Source organism: Plutella xylostella, chromosome 2 (genome assembly GCF_932276165.1).
Source record: "Plutella xylostella chromosome 2, ilPluXylo3.1, whole genome shotgun sequence".
Lineage (NCBI taxonomy): Eukaryota > Metazoa > Arthropoda > Insecta > Lepidoptera > Plutellidae > Plutella > Plutella xylostella.
In genome coordinates this window covers 3,652,838-3,673,182 of record NC_063982.1, presented here as the reverse complement: position 1 = coordinate 3,673,182, position 20,345 = coordinate 3,652,838, and the positions used below count along the sequence as shown (strand labels likewise).

General features: G+C 35.7%; 1 protein-coding gene across 1 annotated transcript in view; it reads left to right on the top strand.

The window, feature by feature from the left end:
• Positions 1–7,650: 7,650 nt before the first annotated feature.
• LOC105394481 (serine protease filzig) overlaps positions 7,651–20,345 on the top strand; it is a 31,873-nt gene continuing 19,178 nt past the window's right edge. Inside the window, exon 1 of the mRNA XM_038113671.2 lies at positions 7,651–8,024. Within this exon, the coding sequence (XP_037969599.2) occupies positions 7,886–8,024 (139 nt within the window). The 5' untranslated portion in view covers positions 7,651–7,885. The remainder of the gene's footprint in view (positions 8,025–20,345) is intronic.

The following is a 20,345-nucleotide window of genomic DNA, read 5'->3' as shown; positions in this document are numbered from 1 at the left end:
ACTTTACTTTACATTTGGAAGGCGTGCATGGGGCCGAAGCCAACATGTAGAGGCCCGTTTGACAACATTAATCTATATGAAATGTGACACCAACCGACTATTTTCCCTGTGCAGACTATAGAAGTAAACCCAAGGAAAATCCCCGATTAGTGCAGGACTATTGTAGGATATGGAGAAAAATAATACAGGGTTATGGAATGGGGTGCTAAATGGACTGGGTAACTGGGACTATGGAAGGACTATGGCCCCTGCCTGGACCTATATGTTTCACATACGGATAAAAAGGCAGGGGGTGACTCGCACACACATTAAATGGGCCCCCCAAAACAGTCGCTAGCACATAACAGTGACGTAGCAACAAGGGGGCAACATGGCATGAGGTGCTGAGGATGGAGAGGTATACCAAGGCTCTCAGAGCAATCGCGGATGCCGGTCAAGACCCCTACAAGCACTTACTGGATATACTTCCTTCCTCCGAGCATTTCTGCTCTAGCGGTACACCACTCAAGCCAGCCAATGAAGGCAAGCAAGAGGTGGGAGATCCTGTTCCTCGTCAGTGTTCACTCTGGACAACCAATAAAGGCAAGCCAGAGATGAGGAACAGGGGTTCTCCCCGGCATCGGGTGGGTGGGGTCGTTAATTATTATTATTATTATTAAATTCTTTATTGCACATAAATTAATTTTGTACGTAGGCGAACTTAATGCTAAAAGCATTCTCTTCCAGTTAACCTTGGGCGTTGTGGAGAAAGTGATAGGTAGTGCGAAAGACAATGAGGACAGTTTAATTTTAATAAGTATCGGTAGTATTGAAAATAAACAGTAGCAATTACATACTGATAAACCACAAATTTTAAAGCCCCATATAATATAATATAATATGTGGGGACATCTCACACACGGCCATCCGACCCAAAGCTAGGCAGAGCCTGTGTTATGGTAATCGGACAGCTGATATATCTACACAAATACATAGATAGATATATATTAAATATAAATATCAACACCCAAGACACGAGTACAAATATTTGTCTTTAAACAAATATCTGCCTCAGCCGGGAATCGAACCCCGGACCTTCGGCATAGAAGTCAGGGCCACTAACCACTACGCCATTCGACCGTCCTAATTTGTATTAAAGACCCCTAAAATACATTAAACTCCACGAGGGCCATCCCAAACTGGGCGAAAGTTTACACCTTTCACTGTTTAATGTCAGAATTTCCAGTAAAAGCCACTTTTGAGTCAGATCTTGTACTCTGACTGTGACATACGAAAATGTGGTACATATTATACTACACGCTGATTCTACTAACTACACTCACGAGCAATGAAAAAGTTCTATTTACAATAATTGGTCCCAAAATTATTAAAATTTTTAGAACATGTACTTACATAAAAGACCTCTGAAGAAGCTGTTTTCGCAAATGAGATATTTCTTTTACACAAAATATTAAAAAGTTTTTAGTTGGTAATATTCCGATGCACAGTCAAAATAATAATATGGTACCATTGCTGTATTTCTTTTACCTTAGATGAGGAACCTACATCGGTATACCACTAAACTATGAAGCACTAGCTGTTCCCGCGCGCTTCGCTTCGCCTTAAAAAGTTTTCCCGTGGGAATTCCGGGATAAAAAGTAGCCTATGTTTTTTCCCAGGGTCTAGACCGTATGTATACCAAATTTCATTTAAATCCGTTCAGTAGTTTTGGCGTGAAAGAGTAACAGACAGACAGACAGACAGACAGACAGACACAGTTACTTTCGCATTTATAATATTAGTTAGGATTAGTAGAAAAACCCCCTCATGGTTCTGCGGTCTGTTTGAGGTGGCCACGTTTACTTTACCCAACTGGTTTGGTTTTGGGAGCAATTACTTTCTTTCTACATACATTTATACATAGGTAGGTACGTTGAGTACCTATTAAGTACTTCAGTTTATGAAAAAAATACTTTATATTCCCAGAGTTTATTTACGTCATTGTATAGTAGACTAGGCACATTGTTTAAAGAAATAAGGACTATTGTTACTAACAAAGATGTTTTTTTTATTTGAATGAAAAATTGCATGAAATAAAATAATTTGTTATACATAACATGTACCGTAACCAGAAGCAATTAGCGACGAATATACATAATGTTCGTAAAACAACACCCACTTATCCATGGCTACAATCGCAGTGCTAACACTTACTCCTTTAGTCCTCACAAATAAACTTTCTATTGCAGACGCACCCGTGTCGAATACTTTATCGATAATGGCCGACGGTCGCTAGTGATGGGACACGTGCAGTTTATTATCGACAATTTACTGACGGCTTAACCCTTTTACCAGTAGTCAAATATGTTACCATATTTTAAACTTTATCCTATTGAGGTAAGGTTTAAAACCTATGAAATATATCTACTTATGTATGTACCAGTTAAAGAGTTAAAGTTATGGACGATTGTTTGCGTATCCGGGTAAACGGTTAAGGAAAATAAATGCAGGGAAATTGTCTGAAAGTCCTGTTTTTATGCGCAATTTTAAATTCTGTTGAATACTTTATCGTCACGAATGAATGAGAAGTGATTCTTGGGATGTGAATTGAAATAAGGACGTCCACAGAGATGTTAGGTGTATGCGTAGAAATCTTTTGTACTTACTTAATTAGTGCCAATTTCTCCATAGTCGGTTAGAGCATAACCAGGTTTTAGTGGTTGACTTTTGACACATCTGTCAAAAAAATTATACGGATATGACGTATAATTGATAACCAATCAATGGTTGGTTAGATAACCGACTATGGAGAAATAGGCGCTTGGCCTATTAATGAATCAGTTACCCAGCTAATCCGTTCTTACTCACATAAAAAATGGCAATTAAAAAAAAAAAAAAACCGTCCGAGAAATAAGATATTTTTCACTCTGGTTGACTCCTCAATTTTCTGATAGTTAATAAAGGTAGGTGTATACTGACATAGCTCTACAATAATACAAATTGTATCGATATTTTGAAAAGTATAACGCGTGTAATTATTTTTTTATCTCTACTGCTGAGTTTATTAAGTACATTTAAATGGCATCAATTTCACCAACCACGTCTGAAATTAAGTTCTGCGTTGTTTGTACATCTACAATTACAGATATCGATACTCGATAAAATTTCTATTGCCGTCGACACTAACCCCATCACTAGTTAACAAGGTGGTGAAACACCGCACGTGACCTTGCAGCGAAAGTCTTCGCTTCACCTTCTGCCGTTGAGACCTCGGATACGACAGTTTCAACCAAGTTTACCCCAAGTTGACGACCGGATGGCGTAGTGGTGGACTCTGACTGCTGTGTCAAAGGTGCTGGGTTCAAAATCCGGATAGGACAGTTTCAGATGTTGGATGTTAAAGGTTCGTGTTTTTTGGTATCTCTTTACCTGACTGGACATTATGGTACATCGTATCACACGCATTGTGCTAGTAGCACATGGCATCATGGACTACAGCAATAAACTACACTCACGTGCAAAGAAACAGTTCCACTTACAAAATTCATACATAAAATGGCTCCAATTTTATTAAACATTTGATAGGAAATTTGTACAAAATATTTACGTTTTTAGTTCTTAATATTCTGATGCACCGTAAAATGTACTTATTAATATTGCAGAAAGCGTCATTAAGTAATTTGGTGATTTTCTCAATATAACTTTTTCATTGTCCGTGAGTATATATAATCACAACAAAAGTTTTCTTTCCAGCAATATCTATCTATACTCATGTAATTAGCTACCTATTTACACGTACTGAGGTTCTATTGTAACTACTTGTAAATTACATAGTTGCAACTGGGAAACAGTACAACGTATTGTCTTTAACCGTCTCTGTTGTACGGGTAAAATTATCTTGTAAACCATTGCTTGAGTTGTAGTTTTACAGGTCAACACAATGACTAAAGGTCTTAATGACTAATTGTCTCTTCCATCCATAGGTCTGGTAGAGATTGCTTTAAGCCTTTAAGCAATAAGACCGCCTTTCTGTACTATTTTAAATATGAGTTGTGAAATTGTAATGTTTTCTTTAATGGTGCAAAATAAAGAGTATTCTATTCTATTCTATTCTAAAGGTAAGTCCATGGGAGCAAATGGATTTTCAAAAATGTATGGAGAAAGGGCGTCGGTATTGCCGATGAAGTGAAACAAAATCAAAATATTTTATTTAAACACCGAATGGACTTCAAGTTCATCTATTCAAGTATACTCGTACTGAATGTGATGTGTCCGTTGCGTACGATGCCGAGAGGACACGTAATAGTCCATTTCTGGACATAAGCTTAGGTATATTCATTTACACCATTGATAAAATAATTTTATCCCAAAACGGCCAAACAAACAAAAGCTTTTGTACCACTAATTAATACTAAACTAACACGCAAATTATTATGCTTGGATAGAGCAAACTTACGTGTCGCGATAAGTACCATAACAGGCCACTGCCGGTTAAATAAACACCTATATCGCATGAAAATCTCCACCACTCCTCTTTGCAGAAGTTGCATGGAGGAAGATGAAACAGCTTCCCATGTCTTGTTACATTGCAAAGGCGTGGAGACACTACGATCAAAAATCCTCGGATCTCCGGGGTCCCTCCGGGAAGTCATGAGCAACCTAGGTCGTCTACTGGCTTTCTGGCGTGAGCTTGGGTGGCTTAATAGCTAGTCACCCCATAGGTATTTCACGCATAATGGCCCACCTTGGAGGCTAAATGCGGAAAATCAGCTCGCCATGATAGATAGATAGATAGATCCCAAAACGGCGATATAAAATTTTATATTATTTATATTATTTTCTATCACGAGAGTACAAATGTGCTGCGAAAATTGGGTGGCTAGCTTGTAAGCCACCTATGACTACCCCTTCAGGGATTACAGTCGTCAGTGCATATGTATGTAAAATAATTTTCTCCAATAAATGTCTCGCTCATTTCACTTCACTAATCTGTCGTAGGTATATTTCATCATGTACAACTACAGGGTGATTCTTTGGGTGATTTTCTGTTCAAAAAAGAAATTTTATTAACATAACAATAACAATAAACATAATATTAATAGACCTGCTTAAAAAATATATAAAAGCGATAAGTACCTACCCAAGTAAATAGAAGATACAAGCCAGATAGCCACTGTCACCTTACACAATAAATAAGATAAGATAAGATATTCTTTATTTGCACAAAAAATATGGACAACAATACAAAACTTAAAAATAAATATTTAAAAAACTTTCAAAAATATATCGCCAGTCTGACGCTTATCTGACTGGACAATCTCAACAACTCGGTGACAACCCTAGTCTAGCCCTTGTAGTTGTCACAGTCATGATAAGTAAAAGGGGCTTTACATTCTACCATAGAATAACGAGTAGTACTTGTTATTCTATGATTCTAATAAGAGTAACTTTTGACTTATTTTACAGTTGACAAACATCCTGTATACCGATTCATCCCATAGCTTCACGTTTCAAGGCTTCGCAGGTCTGTGAAAGTTGTCAGTGAAAGTATGACCTTGGGGTCAGGTGTGCTAGGGTTGTAGGCATTTAGGGAGACGGGTTAGTGCCTAGATATCTAGGTACTGCGTTACCCGTGGCAAAAGGTCAGCATACCAAACCGTGATGTCTCACGGTGTGTTTGGATATCAACACAATTATTATAAAAGATTTTAAGATTTTAAGATTTTAACGACTGAACTCATAAATACACATATTGGAAGGACCGGAGATACTGACATAGAATATTTTTTGACACTTATAAGGATGGCACAAATATGGTTATTATGCATGATTTCCAGAAAAATAATAGTAACTGATCATTGAAGTTAAGCAACACATGTCACGGTCATCCATTGGATGGGTGACCGATTAAGAGATTGTTTTCTGGACGCTTCCGTGCTTCGGACGGCACGTTAAGCCGTGGGTCCCGGTTGCTGCTTCGGCAGCAGTCGTTAAGCCTAGTCAGAGGTCTTCGGGCAGCTTGAAAACATCTATCAGGCAGTTTGACCATTTACCTCTTAGCACAAGGTTGCTTGCCCGCCGTTAGGGAGATCATCTTAGAAGTAGAGACCGGAAGCAGAAAGGGACCGATGGATTAAGACAGGTAGCTGGTTCGTATTATACTTAAATGTAGAAGATTAACAATATACCTACGAACTAGATGGCGTGCCAAGTACAAAAACAAAGCACAAAACTGTTTGCATTTTGTTTACTGGCAATTTTTTAAGTGAAACCTAATGAAAGCCATTGTATCCTACCAATGATAAAGTCACAAATCTTCTAACCGAAATAATTCAAAATAATAGATGGCGTGATATTTGTCGAGACGTTTCTTTTGCCAGTACACTCCATCTCATCACGACCCATCACGTCCCCACTGCTGGGGCACGGGTCTCCTTCCAATGAAGGAAGGGTTTAGGCCTAGTCCACCACGCTGGCTAGTGCGGGTTGGTGGACCCCAACACAAGCAAGCTTGCGCTGAGAGAGTTGTCGGGTAAGTGGGCAACCCGACTGTCAGATGTTTTCAAGCCGCCCGAAGGCCTCTGACTAGGCTTAACGACTGCTGCCGAAGCAGCAACCGGGACCCACGGCTTAACGTGCCGTCCGAAGCACGGAAGCGTCCAGAAAAGAACCACTTGAAAATCGGTCACCCATCCAATGGCTGACCGTGCCAGTTGTTGCTTAACCTCAGTGATCAGTTACGATCACTGAAGCCCGCTCGACTACGGACACTCCATCTAGTTCGTATTAATATATCGTTACCTCGGATTAAATATTATTTTATTTTATTTATTTACACTGGAACATCACTACAAAATACCAGGTAAACCAGGTTGGTGACACCAGTTAAATTAACGTACAAAGTATAGGTAAGTAAGTACTTATACTATCATATTGCTATAGCAGTTTTTTTCTACATTCTATCAATTAGAAGAATTACCCGTTATAAATAAAAGATCTTATATTGCAATAAAGTATTTTCGAAATTATGTCATTGGTGCGATTCTAGTAAAAAGCGACATCGCATCGTCATGTCAGCCGTTAGGTATAGCGATATAGCACATATATACGTGATTGGAATGACTACGATAAGCGTCAAGTTCATACAATATTTTAACGAAATATTTTTGTACGGAGCTTTCTCATTGTGAAAAGCAGATATGCCATTTATCTCCTGGTTATTTGATTATATTTGTTAGATTTTAATATTTTTTTCCTTTTGTATTATACATAAGTAATGCGTTACAATAGATTCAGAAATACTAAGAATATTGTAATGTTAAATATATTAAACTTAAATAAACGAATTCCAAAAGTCTCTTATTTTCCAAGTTAACAGTTTCAGTAGTAAATTTGTAAAAAGAAATGTATCTCTTTCCCTTTCTATCATACGTCTGTCTCTTACAATTTCTCATTTCACCGTTCACTTGTTTAGCGAGTCTCTTTCCATACCGACAAGGTTCTAACTGGCCTCATACCGTGCGCAGCATATCAACTGTATGACAATGAGAATAGAGTTGGTATTCGGATGGGCGGAGAAAGTCGCGAAAGACTTTTTCGTACTGCTTGAACTTTCGTAAGATGTATGTTTCTTATTTTTACACAGCTAAGTTGGTCAGTCGGCTAGTGGGTTCGACGACGTTGCAACCAACGCACGCTTAGCACTGTAACTGCTTTAATATTAAGATATAACAAAATAATACGGTACTAAATAAAATGCCGAGATAAACAAACCGAGTGTGCAGGTTGAAAAACCTAATAAGAAAAAAAGAAGTAAAAAAAAACAAAAGAACCGAAAAATGCAATTCGATTTCGAAAATCGAACGTAGTTAAAGTTTTCGATTTTGCCGCGCGTTCAAACGTCAAAATGACAGTTCCAGGGAGGTGCCGAATAGGAAAAATGAAATACTTTAGTGATGTGAAACATGTTATGTTGATTTTAGTGTTTTTATCATTTTCGGACAGTTATTCCACTGCAAATGGAGGTGAAATTATTCAAAATAGAGGTAAGTGCTAAATTTTTATATATTTTCTAGTAGTAGGTACTAGGTACCTATAATAAAATTATGAACTACTACTTAATGATATTGTCCAATTTAGGTACCTACTTAGCCCTAACATTAAGATCTAGGTAGGTATCTAAAATTTTAGTAATTATTCGCAAAGTTTTCATGATTCCAACTGATAAGTCCTTATTGGCGTGAACTTTCGAAGTCAATTACTAAGATAATTCAATTTAATAATATAAATGATGCAACTCAAATACCTACCTATAAATTAAAGAATTGAAAACTATTCTTAACTATCGAAAATCACTCTAGATCAGAAATATGAGATCAGGATATGAATCATTTCTAAATAGAACTTTCACCCTGCGTTGAACTCTTTTGTTTGAAGAACGAATTCCTTCGAGATTGACAAGGCCGTGTGATAAAATAGTGATGCGGGTGATTCTGTGTGTATTTTTTTAGATGTAACCATTATAATCCTAACTAATATTATAAATGCGAAAGTAACTGTGTCTGTCTGTCTGTCTGTCTGTTACTCTTTCACGCCAAAACTACTGAACGGATTTGAATGAAATTTGGTATACATATGGTCTAGACCCGGAGAAAGAATATAGGCTATTTTTATCCCGGAATTCCCACGGGAAAACTTTTTAAGGTGAAGCGAAGCTCGCGGGAACAGCTAGTATATTATAATAATTTGTATTCAGAAACACTATTTGGTAAAATTTACAAATAAATGTGATTCACAATAATAGGTGAAATGGTAAAAATGCTGATCTGAACTAGTAAATAACAGAGTTTTTCCTGTGATTCAGATAGAAAAACTCTACATTGAATAATTTTACTTACCTAAATTCAATAATCTTAATTGCACAAATAAAACATAAGTGTACAAAAGGTGGACTTCTTGCTAAAAGCATTTTCTACCAGCCAACGTACAGGAGGTACAAGAAAACAAGTAGAAAGGTGCCAAAAAAAGAAAATTGTATCAGGAAGAACTAAATATAGTCATTTGATAAGATATACCTAAGTATTGTTTAGTTCAAAAGTCATTACATTATATGTCTATTCATGTTCTATGCTACACACCTACTCCTACGATTATGATAATAATTTTAAAGCAACGCTAATACCCCCAATTTTATAATTATAAAATAGTTTCACTACTAACCCTCTACCAAAAAACTCTATCCTAGTTAGGATAAAATGATGAGGACAGAGGACCAGATGGCGCAGTGGTTAGAGACTCTCACTGCTGTGACAGGGTCCCGGAGTCGATCCCAGACCGAAGTAGATATTTGTAAAAAATCTGACGTTAAGTTTTCGTACTATACAGGGTGTTGCAAAAAGGGTATAAGCATAAAGGGTTTTCATGATTTTTCAAAACTCGTAGAACAAAAGTTGTTCAGAATGACCCCCTGAGTCATCCCCTTTCGGCTTAGTATATCCTTTTTGCAACACCCTGTATAATACAGATCAGTACTCTTTAAGCATTTCATTTCGTTGGTTTAGTGTGAATCGCGCTCGTACAGGGATGTTTTTTTTTTCTTAAATTTCATACAAGTCCACACATCACGATCAACGGTCGAGAGACCGGTTAAAAAGAAACGCTTCGAAGTAACGAACTTGATTTTTGAAAAAAGAAACTTATTATTTTTTATTCCACTTCGCATTGCATTCGGCTTTGTAGGGAAAATAATAACTCAATTTAAGTTACAATATCCAGTGTTCTTTCTTTAAACTCGTAAAGGAAATAATAAATTTAATTATTTGATTTGATTTGAATAGGTTGTTGCTGTGTATTCATTACTATAAATATTATGTGGTTGTAATGTATTCAGAAGTATAAATATTTCAGATAGTAGTGCTTCTTCTTCTTCTTCCTATCCTTTTCCTTATTTAGGGTCGGCTTTGTGCGTCATGTCACGCCATTTTACCCTATCCTCTGTCATTCACTCCACACTCTCATTCATTGAACCAGCATAATGTAGTAACTAGAATCATATCCAACTATCGTAGATACTAGATTTAACATATTTTAACATAAAAAAACCGGCCAAGTGCGAGTCGGGCTCGCGCACAAAGGGTTCCGTAGCAGCAAAATTACAGTTAAATCAACCTATCTCAAAAACTATAAGAGATACTTTGATCAAACCAAAAATCGTTGAAAGAGTTAATTAGCATGCATCACCTCTATTTTTTTTAGAATTTTATACCCCGTAGTTATAAAAATAGAGGGGGGGGACATACTTTTTACGACTTTGAGAGCTGATATCTCAAAAACCGTTCACTTTAAGAAAAATGTTTTTTAGAAAACTTTATATCATTTTAAAAGACCTTTCCATTGATACCCCACACGGGTATGTACATCGAAAAAAAAAATTTCATCCCTCAGTTACATGTATGGGGGGCCCCACTCCCAATTCTTTTTTTTACTATTTAGTGTCATATTTTTTTAGCGGTTTATACAACACATATTCCCATCAAATTTCATCACTGTAGTACTTATAGTTTCCGAGTAAATCGGCTGTGACAGACGGACAGACGGACAGACGGACAGACGGACATGACGAAACTATAATCGTTCCGTTTTTGCCATTTTGGCTACGGAACCCTAAAAATGAGAACGTACTATTGTAATACATAAAGTAGCAATAAATCTGTCATTTAAGGCGCGAAACTACGTCTTCCTAAAAATCCTCGTAAAATTTGCAACTTTCGTCACTTTCATAAGACACATTTTAATTTTAGAAAGTGTGCAAAACGTTACCGCCGTATCGATTCGGTAATCGAGTGACTAAATCGATTTTATCACTCGATCCGGGATCCGAGTGAAAATGAATCGGTTGTCTTTCGTTTTCACTGAAGCTCATATTTGATAATAATAGTTTATCGAGCCGATTTACGGCCACTGAAATATCCTGAATCATATTATAATTATAGAGACACTTTAAATATCTTTACTATTCATCATCATCATCACTACCCATCACGTCCCCACTGCTGGGACACAAGTCTCCTTCCAATGAAGGAAGGCTGTAGGCCTAGTCCACCACGCTGGCCTAGTGCGAGTTGGTTGACCCCAACACATGCAAGCTTGTGCTGAGATAGTTGAGGGTAAGTGGGAAACCCGACATTCAGATGTTTTCAAGCGGCCCTTTACTAATATATTTATTTATTTAAGGATTTTTTACTCAGTATGGAAACACTTGACGCTAAAAGCATTTCCTGTCCGGTTAAAAACCTACAAATGAAAAAAGGTACCTAACACAATAAGACATAAGATGACCTACATTAAAAAAACTTATTATTTTAAAAGTTACCCACTCAGCAACTGCGGCGCCAGATTTAGTTCACTCTTCCTGCACTGTTTTTCGCGCTCGGATATCGGCTTTGGACCCTCCAACTTATAAATTAATTAATGAATTCAGTCACGATCGTTGCACCCAACGGGACCGCGAGTGTTCGCGTGCCTGATAGGGATGTTAACATACTGGGTTGGGACCCTTTGGGACCTTTATTTGGACCTATGAAGCATAATAATATTATAATATTTTTTATTTTATATTGCATAGCTACTAAAATTCTAGGAGCAGTAAAGTACTATTGTAGACGGTTAAAAAGTTTAGTAAGTATTAAAGTTAATTTAAAATTGAATCTTACAAGTTTTTGACAACGGCCTTTTTCCTGGCATACATTGGAAAACCCTAATTTTTTATATACAATGTTTTAAATTGCTCACATTTATTTTTATCTTTTATTTACAAAACAAATAACATAGGTATACCTATATATACCTCACACTTAGATACATTTTTAAAAAGACATGCTGGGCAATGGTAATATTTTATAGCTATATTTCTACAATAAATTATCCTACTAGTATCACTTTTAAATACCGCTACTAGCATCCACCAATAAACTTCACCTTGCAAATTACACATATCTCTCAATAAAAGGGACCACATTTAAAGGCACAATAGGTATCTCATTACATATTGATACAGTACCGGTGCAGCAACTGTTGTCCGTTGAGTCGGTGAATGGGCGATGGACCACGCAGCCGGACCGTAATGGTCCATGGTCCATGGAGATTCTATTTGTGAAGGCGGCACTTTATTAGTGATCTTCTTAGAGCCACGTCAATGGACATGACACTAACTATTTTCAATCCATCGCAAATAATATAACGTATGCATATGCAATAATATGAGTCAGACATTTTTTTAACCACTGACGGAAAATGAGGAGTTCTATAAGTTTATCCCGTACTGTTGCGAAGCAAAAAGCGCGCCTTTGCTTCGCCTTAAAAAGTTTTCCCGTGGAAATTCCGGGATAAAAAGTAGCCTCTGTTCTTTCTCAGGGTCTAGACCATATGCATACCAAATTTCATTCAAATCCGTTCAGTAGTTTTGGCGTGAAAGAGTAACAGACAGACAGACAAACAGACAGAGACAGTTACTTTCGCATATATAATATTAGTTAGGAAGTTAGGGTAGGAAAGAGGCACCTCTTTGCCGCCGCCGCGCCGCCGCGACGCCGCCTCGACTCTCGTGCAGTGAGCGGAGCGCCTAACTCTTTTCTTATGGATCCTTAATCATTATTGTCCCACATAACCTTTAAAATACTTTAAGAGATAAAGACTGGTCAGCGTTTGTCATTGTTCTGAGGAAAGATAACGCGCATTCTCAGCCTATTGTCATCTAGCACTGTTTTTTTGTCGCAAGTTCACTGCCCGAAGTCCTTAGATTAACAATATACGAATAAGATAGTGTATAATATGCAAAAAACAAAGCAAAATACTGCCCATATTTTGTTTACTGTGAAACCCTTTTAAGATCAACCTAATGACTGTAATCAATAAGGTCACAAATCTTCTAACCTAACTAAATCAAAACAAGAGCTTAGTGGTAGAAGTAGGGTGTTATTTGTTGAGACGTTTCTTTTGTACTGACTCTCCATCTTAATCGTATATTGTTAATCTAAGTCAGACGATGTGTTGCAGTGTCGGGAATGCATAATTATTATGACTAGCGTCTGGGGTAGATTAGGTTTTTGAAGTTGTGTGTTTTAAATCGCATTGCTGGGGCGCTCCCCTTTTTTGTGCATCTAATATTGTAGGTAAGCGCTTATCTATAGATTAGCGTCTTAGGCTAGAGTCCGACAAAGTTAACTTTGCAACAGATAAAAGTGAAGAGAATTCCCGCGTGACACAAAACGAAGATTCGAAGAGCTATCATGAAATCAGGGGGCCTATCACAAAGTCAAAAGAAAACAACATTTACGAAGTAATTAGTGTCAAATTCAATATTTTGTACTTATATTCAACATTATGAATCCAAAAAAAATTGACAAATCGAGTTCGGGACAAGTACCTACAGTTTTTCACGAGTTTTGTGTTTAATTCCAATGTAGATGTAATGTAATGCCACTTGCATAATTCCAGCTAACTTTTCCACCGTTTTCCTTTTGGAGGTTATAAGATTTTGTACCTTTCAGGTGTGTGCGTGCGTGTGTATGTGTGTTTAGTTACATTCTACGTTGAACCTAAAGTGGATCATTCCACGTATGGTCTTCTGTAAACTTATCTACTCTAAAATATTACGGTTGACACCAAAAGCCTTCCTCATTATCACCCAATATAACTAACCAAACAACGAAATTATCAAAATGAGGTCATACGCATCGGAACAAAACGACTCATTACATCCCCACGCAATCCATTTCGTGCTCACCGTACATACGTAACAGTTATCACTGTGTAAAAGCTTCGATGTACAGCGAAGATAACAGATTATCGCAATAACAGTTAGCAGAGAAAGTCTAGGACGCAGAAAGTGAAAATAGCGTCAGACGGGTCGCCGGCCATTGGTTGAAATAGATGTAACTGCAGACACCTGTTTTTTATTGTTTAATTTCGTTAGTTTTATTGTTGTTGTGTGAGAATTTCCTCAAATTTAAGTACCTACTTACAGAACAAAAATAGTTTTTTTTTCAATCCCTGCCTTAGAGGTAGAAAATAATAAGTCTCCTTTTTAGGAAAATATTTTTTATTATGTACTTTTTAAGAGCAAAATAATAAGTTCTAAAACTGCTATTGTAAAAAAGTAATGCTCAAAAGGCGGATTAAATTCTGTTTACCTCTGAGGGACAGAATTTTTATTTCAATTAAGTCAAAGATATACCTTGTTTCACGGGGAAGGACATCTGATACAAACAAAGACTACCCTTAATCGAATGTAATAAGGTCCTGTCAGATGTCTTTCCCCGTGAAACAAGGTATAGCTACCTACTATAAAGTCATTCGCAATAAGTTTTGGAATTTTCACTAAATGTGACATAGAATAGAAAAGATCGATTATAGAGCTTCCACTATATTATTGTATTTTAGACGTTTCCTTATGTCTGGTAAGTAAAGTTGGTTTTCAAATATGTATGGGATTTCGAATGTCAAAAAACCAATAATATAATGGACAGAGTATAGTGAAAATCCTCGATCGATAACAGATCGATCTAATCAGAATCCATTCTTTAAACTTTGACAGCCGCTTTCACTACACATTCTATATCGAATGTTCAATCGATAGTATCGTATCGAATGATAAGTGTAGGTATATTATCGTTATTGCATTCAATAGCTTCCATTTAGTAAGTTGTGGAGTTTCACTAACACTTTATAACACTTCAATTGACTATGTTTTTTTTTTATAGAAAATGATTGTCATATTACAACCGCTAACCTAGCAAATAAAAGTTTCCAATGCTATCATCAATCTCATCAAGGTCACGATGAAATATGTACCTACTACATAAACTAAATAATGGATTAATAACAGTAAATAATGAAATAAAACCACATAGCCATGGCAATTGTGTGAGGGTCCACCAACACGCACTAGGCCTAAACGGTGAACTAGGACTAAAACCCTTCCTTCATTGGAAGGAGACCCGTGCCACAGCAGAGGGACCTTGATGGGTTGTGATGATGATGATGATGAAATCAAGAGCTCCTTAAACTATCAAAATTCAACCTCAGGTAGATCAGAGTGCGATTTTTTGCATACTTAAAGCCAGCACCAAGCTCACCCAACAAGATTCATTTGACGACATAGTAATACATTTTTTCCCTGCCCCCGTGACCGACATATCAACAGACAGACTGACCACAAGACGTATGCCATGAAGAAGCCGGTATAAATGTATATATCTTATATTAAAAACTGGTATTCTGACCTACTTCAACAAATTGCTATAATTTTTCGTTGCCATACATTTTTAGGGTTCGTTGCGTATTGGATGCCAAGGTATGATGATGGATGTTTAAAGACAGATATTTGTACTTGGGTCATGAATATAATGTTTGTGTTGTGTTTATATAATATGTACTTATATATCATGTGTAGATATATCAGCTGTCAAACATCCACACATCATATCACAGGCTTTGTCTAGCTTGGGGTCGGATGGCCGTGTGTGAGATGTGCCTACATATTTCATATATAAATACTATTTTTTTTATTTATTATATCAAACCAACCAGAGTACTTAATTTATAAGGTTTTATAATTCTTAAAAATTCATAAAATGAACTAATAGCTAGGTACTTCAAAACTAGAAAATTAAATGAAATAATTATTGTACCTGTAGCCATAACAAAAGTAAATTAAATCACACCAAATGTGGAAATGCCCAGATGATACAACGCCCAATAGAGCCGGTTTTCGGTCAATCAACTAAATCATGAGCTATATATAATATTTCGTCGAGTTTTTTAGATGATTTAATTATTTTAATTGTAGAGGCATCCTTTAGATGTAATTATGGCTTATTGGGTTGACTTGGTTTAGATTTTAAAATAAATAGATGTACCTACATATTATACAGGGTAGTTCAGGCGTTACAATCTTGAGCACATAATGTATGCGTAGTATAAACGTACATACTCAAAAAAGTGAATCCACAAACGTTAACATTATAAAAACTCTCTTTCAAACGCAAATGTGACTTTCACTAATTTGAAAAGTAAACATCGTTAGGTTACAGTTCAAATGGAGTGCAGTAAAGACGCTTACACATATCTATACATCTAGTACTATTACCCAGTGAATCTATAAAATAAATAATTATATTACTTTCATAACATATAATAAAGATCATACGAATAAAATGTATGTACAGCGTATTAATATACAAAATAACTATGGAAAGTAAAGTTATATAGAAAATTGCTGTGTAAGTTGTTTGGTATGACCCTCCGACTCCTAAAATTAAAATTTAAAAATCTTGTTGAAAAATGTATCATGCAACAAAATAAGCTGTAGGTATATCTAAGTATCTATCGAGGATTTTTTATAACTTTTTAATCATTTCTATTATATTGTAAGTCAATGAAAATAAACTTATTAGTACTAGCTGTTCCCGCGAGCTTCGCTTCGCCTTAAAAAGTCGGGAATTCCGGGATAAAAAGTTGCCTATGTTCTTTCTTAAAGGACTAGACCACCTGTATACCAAATTTCATTCAAATCTGTTCAGTAGTTTTGGCGTCAATGAGTAACAGTCAGACAGATAGACACAGTAACTTTCGCATTTATAATATTAGTTAGGATATTCTATTCTAAGTAACTCCACTGCTGAACGCTGTGTAGGCCTTAAATGATGTCGTTTCCGCTCTGTTTGCAGTGGAGTTCACGACGCTTGAATCTGGCCTTAAACTTGTTATGTCAATACTGCACGGTCATGCTAAGAGTAATATGAGGAAAAAGTTAAGGCTATCTACTTTGATTAACAATATAATAACCAGATGGTGTGTCACATACAAGAAGAAAGCAAAATACTGTCCGCATTTTTTTACTGTCAAAGCATTTCAGTCAAGTTCAACTGACAACTTACCTAAGGCCTGGGTCTCCTATTTTATGCTATATGCGGCGTCCGACTTTGACGTAAACGTTTCGATCAACGTCCTACGGCCTACCTACGGCGTCTACGCGCCAACGTCGGCGTGTGAGGGAGACCGCATCAGTACATTTCTATTGTGAGCATCGTGACGCGGCCTACGGCGTGACGCTGGACACGACCTACGGCGTAAATAGGAGACCCGGGCCTAACCGAACGAAGAGCGGAGTGGCAGAAGTTCGGTGTTATTTGTAGAGACGTTTCTTTTGCACTGACACTCCATCTATTTCGTATTAAAACATCGTTGTTTACTTGAGATAATGTTATCAAAATCAAAATCAAAATCAAAATAATTTATTTGTGAGTCACAGGTTAGGTTAAGATGGATTACAGTATATTATATAATTTCTCCGTGCTCAGCCAACATGGCGTACAAATATTTCAAATTAAGTACATTAAACATGCAAAAACTAAAGATAACACATTCATGTTGTATAAGTACCTACATTTAGTTATATTAATTGGGACTTACTGTGTATCGGATAGGAATTCATTGACGCTGTAATAAGTCTTGTCTAATAAATAGTTTTTAAGTTTGGTTTTAAACATTTGGATGTCCTGTGCGTTTCTAATGTCCTTTGGTAGTTTATTGAAAATAGAGGGTGCCATCCCAAAAACATTTTTACTAAAAAGTGCGGTATTGTGTTTAGGAGTGCTTATCTTATTACCGTAACGTAAGCTTCTAAAGTGCCCGAAAATATTAAAGTTTAATTTGACAAATACAGCCATTTCGAAAATATATATAGAGGGCAATGTTAATATTTTAAATTTTTTAAACAATGGTTTGCAAGTATCTCTGCTGCAAACTTTCGCAATTGCACGAATACATCTTTTTTGGGCTTTAAAAACTGTTTCCTTGTTTGTTGCATTACCCCAAAATATAATTCCATAACGTAGTATGGAATCCACGTAACCTTTATAGGCAGTAATTACTACATTTTCACTAACTACTTTGGACAAATTGTAAAGTGCATATGAGAATTTGCTTAGTTTAGTACATATGTGATCGAGCTGAGCTTGCCATGTAATTTTTTTGTCAATGTAAAGTCCTAGAAATTTAGTCACGTCAGTTTCATCAATTTTATGGTCATTGTATTTTATGTCAATAGAATTATTATTAGATTGTTGTTCAAATGTCATTATTTTAGTTTTATCCAGATTTATTAAAAGATTATTGTTACTAAGCCAATTTATTATGTTCTTCAGTGTTGTATTTATTTCTGTTTCAAAATTTGAATCTGTGTTATCTTTAAATAACACTGTGCTGTCATCAGCGAATAGAACCATGGGGTGATCTGTGACTTGAGGTAGGTCATTTATATAGATAAGAAATAGTAACGGCCCCAATACACTTCCCTGCGGAACGCCAAATCGGTTTTCCTTATCATTTGAGAAGTAAGCTATGTCAGTTTTTGATTTAAGGCATATTCTGTCAATTCGTGTTTTTTGCTTTCTATTAGTCAGGTATGATTTAATAAGATTTTTTGCCGTACCTCTGATTCCATATTTTTCCAATTTATTTAGTAGTATGTCATGGTTCACGTAGTCAAAAGCTTTTGTTAGATCCATGTAAAGGGCTGTTACATGAATACGCTTATCCATGCTATTTAATATTGTGGCTAAAAATTCATATATTGCCATATTTATAGACTTGTTTTGCCTGAATCCCATTTGCATTGGAGAGAACATTTTATACTTCTCCATGTAACAGTTTAAACGTTGATATACTACTTTTTCAAAAATTTTAGACAAAATTGGTATCAATGCTATGGGCCTATAATAATTCATATTTTCCCTGTCGGTTCTCTTAAATAGTGGTATAATAATAGATGTTTTAAGTGCATCGGGATATGTCCCTTTATCGATACAGAGATTTATAATGTGGCTTAATATTGGTGCAATAATAGGAGCAACCCGCTTTATTACATCAGTAGTTATTTCATCATAGCCTGTACTTTTTGTATTTTTCAATGAATATATAATTTTGAGAATTTCATCTGGAGTTGTGGGATTTATAAAAAAGGAGTTAGAATTATTATTACTAGTCTTAAATTTATTTGCTTCCTTAGAATTAGTATTAATGTCAGTTTGTGAAATTTGATCTATAAAAAAATTATTGAAAGATTGGGATATGTCGTGTGGGTCAGTAAGTATTTGTCCATTATTATTAATTTTGTAAATATATTCCTTTATATGACTTGACTTAGATTTATTAATGACATTCCATGTAGCCTTGCATTTGTTGTCAGCAGTGTTTATGAAATAATTATTTTGTGACTTTTGGGTTAGTTTTACAATTAATTTTAGTCTGTTACTATACTCTTGGAATTTTATTTTTGACTCTTTAGAGCGGCATTTTCTATACTTCCAAAGAAGCTCTCGTTTTCTCTTAGAGCATTTTTTCAAGCCTTTTGATAACCATTTTGGTTTCTGGCATACTGAGTATTTTACCTTTATTTTTGGGAAACATAAGAAATATAAAACTTTGAACATATCATAGAATTGTTGAAATGCTTCGTTAGCATTATCTAGTATATAAATTTCATTAAAGATAATAGAATTTAAATAAGATTCAAATTTTAATAAATTTTCCTTACTGTAGTCTCTTTTAACTATATACCAATTATTAAGTGTATATGATTTCTTCACTGGACATGTAAGAATTTGCGCACAGTGATCGGATAGAGCTAGTTCAATAACTTCGCTTTTGCTTCCCCGTATATTATGAAACATGTTATCTAAGCAGGTTCCGCTAGCTAGGCGGGTAGGTTGATTTATCTCTATTCTTAGATTGTAACTTTGTAAAATATGTTTGAACGTATCTGTAATCTTATTTTTATTTAGCATATCGATATTAAAATCCCCGCATAAGATTACTTTTTTATTACTGTTTTGGCAAAGATTGTGCAACATATCATTCAGCTTCTTAAAGAATGACGTATATGCTGTTACTGTATATTTAGTTATTCTATAAACACACACAATGATAATTTTGTGTTCTATAAGTTCGATTGCACAACATTCTATGACATCATCCAAGCTAAATTTAGCTACGTCTACAATTTTTGATTTATGCTTAGCATTAACAAGTATGCACGCTCCTCCATGGCGAGATTTTCTAGAGAAAACTGAAGCTAGTGTGTAATTGGGTACATTTAATACAGTGTAGTCATCTTCAATCATATTATGTTCTGTAATGCATATGACATCCAAGTGTTTACCGCTATTAGCTAATTCATCAATGTGTATAGTTAACTCATCCGATTTACCAATAAGTCCGTCAATATTTTGATGAAGTATATTGACTTGATTATATACGAAAAAAGTCTTTGCTACATTGTGGTTTTGTAAATTCATTTAGATCGT